The sequence below is a fragment of the Bombyx mandarina genome, chromosome 21 (genome assembly GCF_030267445.1).
Source record: "Bombyx mandarina strain Sakado chromosome 21, ASM3026744v2".
NCBI classification, from domain to species: Eukaryota; Metazoa; Arthropoda; class Insecta; order Lepidoptera; family Bombycidae; genus Bombyx; species Bombyx mandarina.
In genome coordinates, this window is record NC_143227.1 from 9,177,066 (window position 1) to 9,192,095 (window position 15,030).

The following is a 15,030-nucleotide window of genomic DNA, read 5'->3' on the forward strand; positions in this document are numbered from 1 at the left end:
GGTAATAATAAGTCGAAAAACAGCATAATGTCAGTTCAAACACGAAGTAAAAATATTAAAACATTTTCATTATTGAACTAAGAATGTAATGAATAAATAACAACTTCATGCCTTTCAGACGTTAATCAAATCGAATCGTTTGCAAGTTAGTTGATTTGAAGCTAAAAATTTCTGGGAAATATTTTCATTGAATGCAATTAAAACTTAATAATTAAATTTAAAAAAGAAACTTACTTGATTATACTGTCGTTGTGGGCGTGTATCGAAGCCCGTGGCATTCTTGGAGCACCGTCCACTCTTTGGACTCGATGCCTCCTACCTGCTTCTAAGAAAGCGAAATAGCCCCTAGAAAAAAAAACGTGTTACGATTACACACTGCCTTCTAAAACATTTCAATGGAAGAGTTTAATTTAATTTTTGTAAATGGTCAGACAGTTTCTAAAGCTAAAGAATTAATCGGAGATTTAAGTAATCAGAAGGCAATGGGGTCAACCAAACATTTTATTGCTTAGATGGGTGGATGACGCGCCACCCACCTTGAGATATAAGTTCTAAGGTCTCATGTCCCACTCTTCAAACCGAAACTCATTACTGCTTCACGGCAGAAATAGGCGGGGTGGTGGTACCTACCCGCGCGGACTCACAAGAGGTCCTACCACCAGTAATTACGCAAATTATAATTTTTGTGGGTTTGATTTTTATTACACGATGTTATTCATTCACTGTTGAAGTCAATCGTGAATATTTGTTGAGTACGTATTTCATTAGAAAAATTGGTACCCGCCTGCGGGATTCGAACACCGGTGCATCGCTCTATACGAATGCACCGGACGTCTTATTCTTTAGGCCACGACCACTTCACTTCCTTCACTCCGACTTCATATTCTCGTGCTTGACCAGGGACACGTATCTGCTTTGCCAAGCTATTTATTATTGCGTGTTTAGGAACATTATTTATACCTGAAAAATGCTCGTACAATCGCCCATCGGAACACAGCTACGGGATCCACTCCGACTAATTCCCTCACAAACGCCAGCGATGAATTTTTGAGTACGCTTACGATGTCTTGTCGCATTAGATCTAGATTTTTCTCCCGCATCGCTGTGACCTGTAAATAAATAATTGAATGTTTAAAATAAAACGTTTTCAGAGCATTCGCAGTTTCATGTTAATACTAAATTTCACTTGGTGAATCCAATAATGATGCTCTTTCTTTGAAAAAAAAAAATCATACATAATTTTTTTTTAGGTTAGGTTCATTTTGCTTGTTACATTTGAACAAAACACAAATAGATCAAATAATATACTCTGATAATGGGCCTCATTCATTATGGTCTGTTTTTTTAATTTTCAAAACAGTTGCCTAACTTGTCAAACTTATCTATTCCGTACAAGATATCCATAGTTTCCGTTATCCACTTATCTCTGAATAGGCCCAGTAGTTAGGAATTAAGAAGCTAGGTTCGAATATAGGAGACAACACTAATGCTAATCGCGAAGAGGCCAAAATCGCATACCAGTATCTTCTAATTAATAGCTACAGTCCAAAAGACTGTTACACTATCAATAAAATATTCAGGCCATTACAAAATACAGAGCTATGTCCGTAAATATATTCAAAAGAGCGTTCGTGTAATCGTAAGCTCGCCTCCATAATCAGATGTTGAAAGTTTACGGAAAGATTATTTCAGGCAGACTTACATACTTGAGATATGATCGTAACAATTTAATGAACCTGATATTTGACCCTGCCGGCGTAATGTCTCACGACGAAGGCCGGCTCCCGACGTTGCGGTTTCTCGTAGAACGGATTGTTTTCGTGCACAGAGTTGAACTTTTGCAGAAGCGTCTCGTTCGTCGCCCACGGGAAACTTAAACAAATAAATTCTGTTCATATCTCAGCTTTTTTTTTGCAAATCTTATTCAATGTCCTGTCATACAGCACGTCTGCGTGTCTGGTCTGTTATTCTACAGCAGAGCAACCAAATGTTCCAGTTTGAAGGATAGCGCTTATCCAAGTTATTTTTTTTTATTGCCTTTGTAGGCAGACGAGCATACGGCCCACCTGATGGTAAGTGGTCACCGTGGCTCATGGACGTCAGCAATGCCAGGGGCAGAGCCAAGCCGCTGTCTACCATTACATTGCCTACAAGTTCAATGGACACTTTGTTGTAAGTTTCAAGTTGGACAGGGAGATCAATGTTAAGGTATTCTTCTTCTAGGTAAGTCTTCACTAAGGTGAGTTCTTGAATAAAAAATACACACTTGCACTGATCATCCAAAATAGACAGCAACCCATTGAGTTTCCCCTCGATGAGCTGCAAGCACCCTGTGTTGTCAGAGAATCCGATGTCTGTCCACCGGATGCCCTCCCTCCGGTACTCCTCCTGCTCATACTTGAACACGTGCTGGTTGAAATAGTATTGGAGGTGCTCGTTCGCGTAGTTTATACACAGTTGCTCGAAACTATTGCTGGGACCGAAATCTTCGAACCCGAATATGTCGAGGACGCCTGAGAAGTTAAATATAGAAGTGTTAAATTTATTCTATGGATAAATTTAGTAATGGTGGTTGAAAAAAAATACATGTAATGTTTAATTCAGGTGATCGTGCGTAAGAGGGATAGCCACATGTTTGTTGGCATTATACACGCTTTCTTCATTTTTTACACCATTTAAATATATATTGCAAACTTATTTTGGTTGTTATTTTTACAGATATTTTTAACAGTAGGTACCTATTTGATGTTGTGTGACAAATCACATGGAAGGTCCAGTGTGGAAAAAATATATTATATGTTTCACACTTTTGTTAGGATATAAAAAAATAAAAATTTTTGCCAACTCAAAGATAAATGTGTTTTATATTTATTGTAATGTAATAATAAACTTTTTATTATATAGTAAATTTACACTATATTTCTCAATTATGTGATATATATAATAATAATGATAATATTTATTGATTCTCGAATGTAAATGTACATGTAATATAATAATATGTACAGTTCTATGCTGTTAAAATTTAAAACGTTGCATGCTCTTAATCTCATTAGATGTTAATAATTAATTTACCTCTAATACAAATTGAACTCAATAGCACATACCTATACTGTTTCCTTGATGTTCCCTCAGAGTGTCCTTCTTAGACAGCAAGGCATGGTTAACTTGCATCACGATCCAATCGAACAGAGCTCCGTACAGACATTTTGCCATAGCATCGCGAGTTGCTATCGCTTCCGGTAACCTGCGCAATTAATCTTTTATCAAACATATTATTTAAGATCTGTGCGAATCTACGTAGGGCCAGTAGCTTAACCCATAGCCCTTTGTATATACTTCTAATAATTTGAAGTAATCCTCTCTGTAAAACGGTTGGAATTTAAAAAAACAATGAATTTTTCTGCAGAATGCAGAGACCTGCATTCTGCAGAAAAACTAAGAAGCCATGTCTATTTTCATAAATACCAATCAATACATGTATTGTGCTGAATAATAAATGACCACCGTACATGTTCATCTGCAGAGACACTAGATAGTTCACACATTATTCTTCACCACTAAAAGTCTTGGATCATCTTATTTTTAAGGAAATTTTAAATTTTCTTCACGAACGTAACTGAGGAGATGTGTCTCAGAATATGTATTTCTATCAATAGTATAATAAAAGATATAAAGTTTATTATTTATTTATTTAATTCAAATCAATAGTTTAAAATTAGTTTCTAATTTTCTATTTAAAAAATTATTCATACTAACTCATTAAAAAATATAATAATTTACCTGTAGTTGATAACAAGGGTCTCTCCAGACGCTCTGGCACGTTTTGATGTGAGGGCTGCTAATAATGTTTCCTGTTTGACTCGTAGCAATGATGATATGAGGGATACAACTTCTGGGTTTTTCACACCTACAGCTTCATCGTGATGATATGATTTTCGTTGGGGTTGAAACTCTACATTACCTGTGATTGACATACATGTAGTTGTTATATTCAAATTAAATCTATATTATGGTTATAGATTTAAACTATATCGGCATAATCAACAGTAGTACAGTAATACAGTAAATGGTAGAATAGTGGCTGTTATAATACCAGTGAAACTTTTGTATGTGAAATGTATTTATTGCCTTTGGAAACAGACATGCATTTGGGCCATGTAATGATAAGTTACCCAAGTCAAGGGTTAGCCTGGAACATCCTTTCCCAAAGTGGCTGATAGCCCCCCCCTTGTGGGCGCTGCAGGCCTAAAGGGAGGCTGTAAGAGACCCAGAAAAAAGGGGGCGTTGTGTAGAGGCTTGAAGGTAATTTGTAATTTCATCTATGAGGACTCAGCTTTCGCTATAGTGGTTTTTAAGTAGGTGAAAAAATGGGGGCACTAGAAAATAATTGTTTCTCAAAGTGGGCAGTAGAGAAAATAAGTTTGGGAACCCCTAGTCTAGAAGCTACAGAAACTACTTATAATCATATGTCTCAAAGTGAATTATGGTTTCTCGCTCCCAACAATCTTTTAACACTGGTTGGGGTTTATGCTATTTTACACATGTAGCAATAGGAAATTAAATAAAACAGAAATTAGATAAACTAGAATATAAAATAACAAAACATTTTTGGTTAAAAACGAGGTGTATTGATTGTACTCTGGCATTGAAAATTTACATCCTTCCTATCTTACGTCTCTTTTTATCTGCTCATTAATAACATTCGAAGCCAACTCTATGATTTAAACGTTATAAATAACCATTGTGTACACACTTAAGATAAAATTTATAACCATATTTTTATGTGGAACTTTTTTAGGAGACAAAAATTTAGGACTGTTTTATTCATTGATAAAATTTTCAAATCAAAAAGTTTCAAAGTTAGAAAAATTTCAAAAAGTTGAAACGTTTCAAGTTACAGTTATGTTTGTTTTGGAGCTTTTTTTTTAAGGTTAGATGAAGGAACGACATATACATTAGCTCGTATTTATTAATTGATTTTGTGCTTTAGAATTGCAATGAGAATATAATACATAAAACATATTAAAAAACTATAGCCATAAACGTGTTAAATAGCATGTTCGTTTTATAACAGTATATTTTTTTATTTTGTTTTTTGGCCGAACACAGACGAGCACACGGACCATCTGATGGTAAGTGGTTACTGTCGCTCATGGACGTCAAGTTTAGAGCCAAGGCGCTGCCTAGCGCTTAACACATTAATCTATATTCCACAAAAAACATATTTAATACAATTACCACGTCATATTTTTTTTTATCAATAATTAGCCACTATCTTTATCAGACGATAAGAGAATTAGTGCTCTATTCAGTTTTTAAGAACGCTTCATAATTTTGAACCATTTCAAACTATTTTTAGATAAGACTCACCTAATAACAGAACTGCTGAGAGAACAGCAAATAACCTCCGTTGTTTGTCCATGGTGAAGCCCACCATCTCCATGGATTGTTTCAGACGTGAGAACTCATACTGTTCGTCCGTACCAGGCACATCACTACAACCGGTCTTTGATAAATAGTTGTACTTGTCCACACTGAGTAAATGTAACTGTTCTCTTTCCTGTTCTGAAGCACCCGCCAATAAGTAATAAAATACGTGATAATTCCTCTCGTTGCGACCTTGGCTGCATATTCGCGACTTTTCCAGTAAGTATTTCTGCACCACAGCACCGTGAACCATGCCATTTTCCTTGTAATTCACCTGAATAAATTTACCGAATCGACTCGAGTTGTTGTTATGGGCGGTCTTCGCGTTACCGAAGGCTTCTAGCACAGGTCCTGCACTTAAAATTGTCTGCTCGACACCACTGCCGTGCGAACCCTTCTGACTCAGCGCAGTTAGATGATGCAGAAGGAAGTTGGTGCTTTCTGTTTTACCCGAACCACTTTCACCACTGATCACTATACATTGATTAGTCCTTTCGCGGAGCATACAGTGATACGCTGCGTCGGCTACGGCAAATATGTGGGGCGGCAGACTCGACCCGATCCGTTTGTTTTGATACAATTTCACATATTTCGGATTGTATATTGGATAAAACTTGAACGGGTTGAGTGCTATTAATATCGAGCCGACATATGTGTAGATGTAACCGGCCGCGAATCTGGCTCTCAAATTATCGAGCAGGGTCTGCTCGTTGAGCTCAGGCAGCTGGCACAGGTCGGGGTACTCTCTGTCCTTCGGCTGGTACAGGAACCTCTGGAAGTAGTCCTTTATCAGCTGCGGATCCACCGAAAAATTCTCCATCCATGGTTCGTCTTGTATTTTTTCGCGGAGATAGAATCTGAAAATAAAATGCGAACTTTCAACGCGAGCTTATCATTGAAGTCTATTAATAGTCTAAAAATAAATTACTTTTGAGTCATATTTTTAAAATGATGACGAAATTTAAATATTTGCGAGTGGCGGTATATTTTTGGCGTCCATTTTTGATCTCACAGCAATGTTTCAGTTTGATTGGCAGGATGGAGACGGTGTTATCACGCGGCTGCGGCAGGAAGAGTGAGTCATTAAACGAGTGGGGCTTTACTCCCAATCACTGTTTGTGGCCCTTCATTTAGCAACTAACAGTAAACAACACGCTAATTTTGTTACAGTATACTTGATTAATACGATACTCGATAGCGCGTGAACGGTTTGCGACAAGAAAATAGAACATATTATGTTATATGTTGAATAAAATGATTAACGATCGGAACAAAGCTACGTAATTAACTATTAACAGTTACAAGGATACAAGTATGTAAAACTACCATATTCGAATGGATGCAAAACAATAAGTGAGTCATCGCAATGCAAAAGAGCATTGTACAAATAGTTTGCGAATAGTATTGTAGTGACAAGACACGTATAAGAATGAGCGGACGCTGCGGGAGGTAAATAAGTGTGCGGTCGATCGAGATGCAGGTGTATCAAAGCAAGGTTAGACGTAACACTGCTACGTAATTACCGGAACGAGATAATTACACGACACAGCCTGATTTAGCACTATTGAAAAAGTGTTAACTACCATTTAAACGTACTAAGAAAACATTCGATTCGTTTAATACGTAGAACAAAACGGTTGCAATTTTTGTCTGTGCGTTTGTCTACCTAATGTCTATAACGAAAGAACTGGTGGTAGGACCTCTAGAGTCTGCGCGGGTGGGTACCACCACCCTGCCTATTTCTGCCGTGAAGCAAGTAATACGTTTCGGTTTGAAGGGTGGGGCAGCCGTTGTAACTATACTTGAGACCTTAGAACTTGTATCTCAAGGTGGGTGGCGCATTTACGTTGTGGATGTCTATGGGCTCCAGTAACCACTTAACACCAGGTGGGCTGTGAGCTCGTCCACCAATCTATGCAACAAAAAAAAAAATTGGAACGTGTTCTTCTGTTTTAAGCTATGGTTTATTAAAATGGTATTTTAATTTTAAAGCATTTTATTGAATTCCCGTGAGCACACTTGTGTGGAATACAATAGCTCAAGAATTGCGCAACATCGCTTCCTAACAATGATCTTGAATGAATCTTTATAACAAAATAGTCATAATAATTTTATATGGATCATAATATGACATTATTAAAATTTCTAAAGCGACAAATCTGTGCAGTTTTAAATTGTCAACTCAAAATTACGTATTGTAGGTTTCCATAGTCAAATAGGCAAAAATGGCCAGTAGAATAGGATGGTTCAAATAATTTTACTTTTTTACTTTATAAAAACACGCACTTTGTATCCCTGTCGTGAAGCAGTCATACGCTCCGGTTTCAAAGTTTTCAACCATCAGTCGGTGACTTCCTAAAAAAAGGCTTATAGAAGCTAAAGAAAACTTTGAATAAATATGGGATCGAACATAACATGTTAAGTATTTTTTCAGAGATCGAAAGTTTTGTTTAAACACTTTTTACGTTCAGATAGAAAAGGATTTTTTTTTCCTAGCTATGCTAATAGCCTTGAGAGGCTATTTCAGTTTCACTCTAACGTGTGTAGGTGAGCTCGCGGGACTCAAACCGGAGTGTTGCTAACACTAACCCTAGCAAGAGCAGTGCGTCGCAGAATCTACCACCGGATCGGAAACGCGACCCGCTGAGAAGATCTGGCGAGAAACTCAGTGGGCTGTGTCTATGGGTTAATTCGTTCGTCGAGCCCTTCGACGCAAGCGACGGGTTCGACCAGGACGGTGACCGGTGCTTGTGGTGCCTAAAAGCACCGTTAATGGATCAGGAGGTTCCGTAATGACAAAAGGATAAAAAAATGGTTCAAATTCCTTTAACGAGAGCCTTATCTGCGATACGAATTTGTCTGATTGTTTTAATTTCTATGGAATGCAGTATAAAATACATATGGAGGGGTAAAATGCTATTTGGTTTAAGCGACATTTTGTTTAAAACGCAACATTTACCTTAGTAATCAAAGGTGCGTTTTATTTGGTATTAGCATCACCAGATCGATGTTTTTAATTGAACTTCAATTAGGTTTACTCCATTTAAATAGCTAAAAAAGTTTTTTTTGTTATGATTTGAACGGCTCTCCGGTAAAGTCGCAAAAATGTCGCTTGAACCAAATAAATACCCTTGCACCCCTCGATATATTATTATATTCGCTAGTTATAATTGTGCATTTATACCTTAAAGTACTTTACTTTACTTTAAAAAAAAACCGTTTAGAAAAAGTACTTGGTTCAGACTTGTTGCGCTTCGGTTCTGATATGTCGTATTAATCAATAAGAGGTGATGGTAACCGCGTTCAGTCCTTGATGGGTGGCCGTTAATCACGTAATCGCATTTCAGTCTGCGGCTTTGAAGACGCATTACACTTTGTAACGTAAATGTTTACGTAAACCTATTTGTAACAGAAAAACTATACCTACTGGCCGTCTGATTTGTCTGATTAAATTACATGTAATAATATTACAGCTTAAAATGTAGAAGATATTATTAACAATTAAATGAAAATAGATTTACTGGGGGTAGGACCTCTTGTGAATCCGCGCGGGTAGGTACCACCACCCTGCCTATTTCTGCCGTGAAGCAGTAATGCGTTTCGGTCTGAAGGGTGGGGCAGCCGTTGTAACTATACTTGAGACTTTACAGCTTGTATCTCAAGGTGAGTGTCGCATTTACGTTGTAGATGTCTATGGGCTCCAGTAACCACTTAACACCAGGTGCTGTGAGCTCGTCCACCCTTCTAAGCAATAAAAAAAAGATAAAAGTAAAGTTACTTAGGTACTATTATTCATTTAAACGAATTTGTTCACAATGGGTCTTGAGAAACAGGACTTATCTTTATAATTATGATTTTTAGGTACTTTAATGCTTATACTAAGGTATGCTAAGGTATCATGTAACGACAACTGACTGAGTGTATAATGTTTACTATATTTACATGGTTAGTTATATAATTAACAATATTTAAATTTATTATGGTCTTGTCCTACAATAAACGGGGTATTATTATGAAGTTCACAAAAACAACTAATGAGATTTTCACATGTTTTGTGATAAACAAAACGATTTTTGAATCATTATCTTTATAGGTACATAATAGGCAAACGACATGTCTACAGTATACACATGTTGAAAATACACATACTAATATAACACATACTAATACATATGTGATGTATCAGTTTTGTGTTTGCAAAGTCGCTTTTTCGTTTCATCAAATTACAAATAAGAAAAATGTTATGAAGTTTTCACTAAAACATGAATTTTATGAATGTTACATGTCCCGTTTTACCAATCATATTTCGGCATTTTAACATTAAAGAATTTCCTACCTGTTGTATTGGCCACTGGATTTATTCTTTGGCCATAGAAGCATAACCGCAACGGGAGATTCATTAGGTCCGAGCCGCCTTTCCTTGCATTCGCCGCTGACGGTATCTCCAACAACCTATGAGGTAAGAAAAAGCACAATTCAATGGTAGGTAATACTGTAAGCCCGTACAATAGGTGCACCCATCTTTACTGTATATGCTGTGCATCGTCTTTTGCTGTTTGAAGACTAAGAAATAATGCAATTGAGATATATAAATGTTATCAAACAGTTTTTAAAGTTACAAAAATTTTATACTCAACTGCTTTTTTTATATAATGCATATGTATGTATGGAGTAGGGGAATAAAATGAAACATAACTAGGGTTAGTTACTTCAACTAAAATACTTTACAGACCTCAGCCAATTCATATGGCCCTCCAGATCCATCATTGAGGTTTAGTTTTTCAGTGATGCAGGTTACGATTTCCTCTGAGCTTGTTTGTTTCGAAGCTTCCACTGATAGGGCTTCATATTGTGGAGACAATGCACCCACATAGACCTGTATATTAAACCAAATATTATTATAAGTAAACGATTGGAGAAATAAGAGAAAACATTGTAGTTCTTCATTCAATTATTATTCTCTTCTCACATAATCCAATTTGAATGTCCTAGAGAATCCTAATCTATGCTCTAGTTTATTGTTTGAGTTCAACTTCCTGGTATGAGTTGATTACTGAAGTCAACATAGATCACAAATTAAATGCTGACCCCAACTTGAGATACGAAGTTGAAATTTCAATTGTATTGTAAATCAGTTGTCTGACTTTTCAAGCTATTAAATATGACTTTTTTACAGCAGAACTTGGTTGGCTGTTAAGTAGGTAAGATATATGCCAGTAAATGCTCCTAATTACAACATCACCAATAATTATACAAAACAGTTGGTTCGTTAGGTTTGATTTTGATTATACATATTATGATCCCCCTTTGATTCCTTCATTATGGAACTCAGTGTAATATTTCCTTAGAATATTTAGATCTTGCAAGAATTGAAAGTAAGCATAGTCAGGCCTCTTTATATGAATACATCGTTTGTTTTAGCTGCAAACATTGGTAATGAGGATAGCTGTATTGCTTATACAATTAAAACTTAAGTGTTCTTGAGGAGAATGTTAACACTGCAATGTTTGTAAGATTAGGTAAACATTTATAAGCTAGGGAGCAGAGAGTTTGTCAGCCAATCTATGCAAAAAAATTCTATGTTCAATAATAACTATTTGTAACATGCAGAAAGAGTTTAAGCGTGTGCATATTGCCTCTGCCATTGCAATGTAAATTTTTAAAAGACTACAGTCATTGAGCACTTTTGCACAAATTGTATTTTAAGTACATTTATGACTGTAATTAGAAAATAGGAAACTGGAGTGTGTGGCCAGCCTGGATTGCATGATAATATGTCTACATTACACTATTACATGTGCACGTTTATTACTAATAATTGGTAATAACTTTTATTGTATTAGTTACAATCAAAGCTATCTTCTGGTTTAACTATTTGAGAAGAGCCTTACTTCTTATGGAGGTGGTAATTACAACTAGTTTCAAGTTAGACTGGTAGGTATAAGTAATAAAAACAAATTACAAGTTAATTAGAACCTTACCTTCAGAAGGATATTTGTTTGTAAAATTTAAGGCGAAGAAAGTCCAAGTAGCAACCGGTCTAAGCTTAAAAAGTCTACAAGTTTTTCATTTATAGTCTTAATAGAATAAAAATTAAACACAAACCTGAACAATGTGCCTTTGGTTTTCAGAATGAGCCATTTTGCATCATTGTTTTACTCCTTTCTGCATTGTTTACTGTTCACAATATTTTGACATTATGTACCACCAACATGTACTTTGCTTTTCCCTGACATCTTTGCATGCATTATCCAACTGTAATGTGAACCATTTCCCACAGTATCTTCTGTAATATTTGAGTATTTTAAGATGCTGATGCTGTGGCTCTTATCACCTGACCCCCACAAAGCTGCGCAGGTAGTCAACCGTGACAAGTTCGTTAATTAACATACTTTTGGCAACAGTGGTTGTTGTTGATACTATCATGTGATTAGTTATTAGCGTGCACGCATCCTACTCTTCTTATCAGACTAGGAGATGATGAACAAAGAAGAGAAATCTCAGATGTGGGTCACATGCTGATCGACTTGAATGGGAGACCGAGCTTCTTCCTATCTCAGCTTCGTAATTTCTAAGTTCTGTTGTACTGAACACTATTATGTTTTGTTGCTCGGTATAGCAATTGAAAACCACAACACTTTACAAACTATTTACGGGTAAAAACAATATATTCAGTTGAAAATTTTAGCTAAATCGGTCTCCGACAACCTGTTATTTGTCAAACACAACACTTTCGGGCACACCACGTATCCGCATCAATTATGGTTTAATATCAACAATATTAACACAAAGTTGTCTGTAATGTCTTTTCTCTATTTAATATTTGTAATTATTTTCACTGTTAAATTATTGAAGAAATGGATTGAAATCTATTGAACCTCCATTTTTATTTTTGTCCGACTTGAATCGTGTATCAATTAATAACCAACTAAAAAAAGTACTAGTTACTAGCCTAGAACCATATGGATTATGAGAGATCTAACGACATTTTTCATTTGGGTACATAGTACCATAGACTTATGTACAAAGTTTTATTCCTGAGACTATCTATGGTTTAGATGTTTTTCATTGGATCAACGGTCCATTAACAGAAGCATAAAATTTTTTCAAAAAGACTTGTTCAAACGAAAGAAATTAATAAAAGATTATTTGTTGGGTTAAAAAAATTCCCAATTATAAAATGTTTGTTTATAAAAAAGTTTCTTAGGTGCAGTTTTGAGTTTGATCATTTGATCCGATTATCAACCGATTTTGGTTACTGAAATAAACCTGCTGAAACTAATTAACATTACATTGGATACATTATCTGCGCATAATAAGTCTATTGATTTTAAGATTTTACTACAGTCAAAGGTTAAAGTTGTAGAATTGATTTAAAAAGTATTACCCTGGAAATAAGTATTAAACTTATGTAATACCTAAGTAGTGAACTAATTATTATTATAACTTTGGGGTAGTTGTAAAATTGGTGGCATTGCAATATCCTCATCTAAGAAGAAAATTGTGTATATTGATTTCTATTTTTACTATTTGTACGAAAGTCTAAATATTGTTTAGGATTAAAGCAATACCTAGCAGCTTAATTCTTCTTTCACAATGACAACTGTGCCGCGGCATTATTGACGATCTCATCCCTTAAATGTGAGAAAATGAGACGGGCATGCATGCATGCATGAATGAAGCAGAAAGATTAAACTACATTTAATCACGTTTGATTTCAAATTTTATAAAAGTAACAAAAACCAAACTTCATATGTGCAATTTATTTAAATATAATATTGAAGAACTACCTCGATCAAGAATTTAGTAGGTATATTGACGTTTTGTGATATTTGAAAAGAAGGGTTATTTGCATAGATAATACACTTTTTAAATAATATTTATCTGCGTGATGCACTGCGAAGGACGGGAAAGCACTTTTTTCTATTCGAAGCATCGCGGTATGCTTTCGAAGTTTCTTGTGTAACTTAACCCTTAAATGCATAAAGTAGTAAAACTGCAACATACCATTCAAACGACCATAAAATTATTAGTATGAGTTCAATGCATGCTGTTGCAGGATTATTACTATCATGGTGATATATTTAATCGAGTGGCAACACACTTTTTTTCTTCACGACTGTCAAATTTAAATTGACATTGACAAATCAAAGCCGATCGTAATTTTGGAGCGGATGAAAATTGTGTATTTGCTTTGCAGTGTAATTATTTGGTTTTCGAAGGTACGTTCAAACAAAATTAGTTATTTTACGTAATAATTCATCTTCTTTTCAGTACAATTTATAAGTTATAAAAAAAACTTTTGGTGTGTTCGGAAATTTTGTTTATTTTGTTGTTGTAAATCTGCAACAATATGCATTTACTAGAAAATGTCCCTGTTTAGTTACTAACTATCACTTTTATTGGTTTTCAGATGCCATACTTGAATCAAAAGCAAATAGAAGAGTATTTAGCTCTAATAAATGATGGAGAGATTTCGGAAGATGATCTTGAGGACTCGGATACAGAAGGTAATGAGAATTTTTATGAAAATGGAGACGATTTGCTTCACGATCTTGAGAGTCCATTAGAAGAGGAAAATGATGACCCCGATAATGATCCATTCATGGCAGGAGACCCGCCATTGATAAATGAAGCTACAGCAAATGATCAAGTGCCACAGGTTCCATTCCCCTCAACAAGTCAAGCTAGTCGCCGAGCAACTATGAGAGGACTCGTATGGAAGGTAAAAAAAATTGTTTTGAATTCTGACCAGACAGCTTTTCATGGAGACACTACATACCCACCTGAACTGAAGGATGAGGCTACTACTGGTACTCCCTATAGTATTTTTTCACATTTTATTACATCAGAAATAGTTCAAAGGATTGTGGATAACTGAAGCCAATTCATCAGTTCTAAACCTATGTAACTATAGACTGGAACTAGCTGAGGTATTAGCCAAAGTAAATAACTCATTTGAACTCTGCAACAAAAGAGGAAGGCCAAGTACCAGCAACAGTGTTGAAATGGAAATACAAGCAAAAAAAAGGAGAGGACCAGCTCAACATATTCCTCCTAAGGACATAAGGACTGATAATGTTGGTCACTGGCCTGGTAATTGTGTTCGCAGCAGATGCAAAATGCCTGGATGCAAGGGATACACGCAAAACAGGTGTGAGAAGTGTGGAGTAGCTCTTTGTCTTCCCACAACCAAAAATTGTTTTAAAAATTTTCATATGTAGTTATTGTCTAGTGAGTGCATAGTGTTGTAGTTCTGCAACAAATGGTTTTTAATAAAAATAGCTATGAAAATAAAATAAAATATTTTTTTTATTATTTTTCCCTAAATCAGCATATTCATGGCTCCAAAATATATTTTTTCTCGGTCTAAAAATAAAATCATGCATAAAATCATGCATTTAAGGGTTAATTTATTAGGTACGTGTGATGGATCACTTCTATTCTATGGAAACCACGACGGACTCTGCAACTGGATTCCTATATTTTTGGATAGTCGGACCATTGAAGGAGTATTCAGTTTCTGTTGGTATGACATCTTCTGGGGATATTGAAAGAGCTCAAAAAGAGGAATTAAAATTGTCCACAGAAAAACCCTTT

At 35.6% G+C, this 15,030-nt stretch overlaps 2 protein-coding genes across 7 annotated transcripts in view; one reads left to right on the forward strand and one right to left on the reverse strand.

Moving 5' to 3' along the window:
- LOC114241025 (unconventional myosin-IXa) overlaps window positions 1-12,396 on the reverse strand; it is a 38,815-nt gene extending 26,419 nt beyond the window's left edge. For 3 of the 6 annotated variants that reach the window (XM_028171730.2, XM_028171729.2, XM_089736560.1), the window contains exons 1-10: window positions 11,536-12,342; window positions 10,163-10,306; window positions 9,767-9,882; window positions 5,374-6,287; window positions 3,784-3,964; window positions 3,108-3,247; window positions 2,267-2,513; window positions 1,737-1,872; window positions 961-1,109; window positions 235-345 (exon numbers count right to left, since the gene is read on the reverse strand). In XM_028171730.2, coding sequence (XP_028027531.2) covers window positions 235-345; window positions 961-1,109; window positions 1,737-1,872; window positions 2,267-2,513; window positions 3,108-3,247; window positions 3,784-3,964; window positions 5,374-6,287; window positions 9,767-9,882; window positions 10,163-10,306; window positions 11,536-11,571 — 2,174 coding nt within the window. In that variant the 5' untranslated portion in view covers window positions 11,572-12,342. Of the gene's footprint in view, window positions 1-234; window positions 346-960; window positions 1,110-1,736; window positions 1,873-2,266; window positions 2,514-3,107; window positions 3,248-3,783; window positions 3,965-5,373; window positions 6,306-6,358; window positions 6,497-9,766; window positions 9,883-10,162; window positions 10,307-11,535 lie in introns of those variants that run through there. The other 3 variants (XM_028171728.2, XM_028171732.2, XM_028171731.2) reach the window with 3 other exon arrangements.
- A 1,007-nt stretch (window positions 12,397-13,403) lies between these two features.
- Window positions 13,404-14,836, forward strand: LOC114251724 (uncharacterized). The gene is made up of 2 exons (XM_028186105.2): window positions 13,404-13,652; window positions 13,844-14,836. The coding sequence occupies exons 1-2, from the start codon at window positions 13,605-13,607 to the stop codon at window positions 14,309-14,311; spliced, it is 516 nt and encodes a 171-aa protein (XP_028041906.2). The 5' UTR covers window positions 13,404-13,604; the 3' UTR covers window positions 14,312-14,836.
- Window positions 14,837-15,030: the final 194 nt, after the last annotated feature.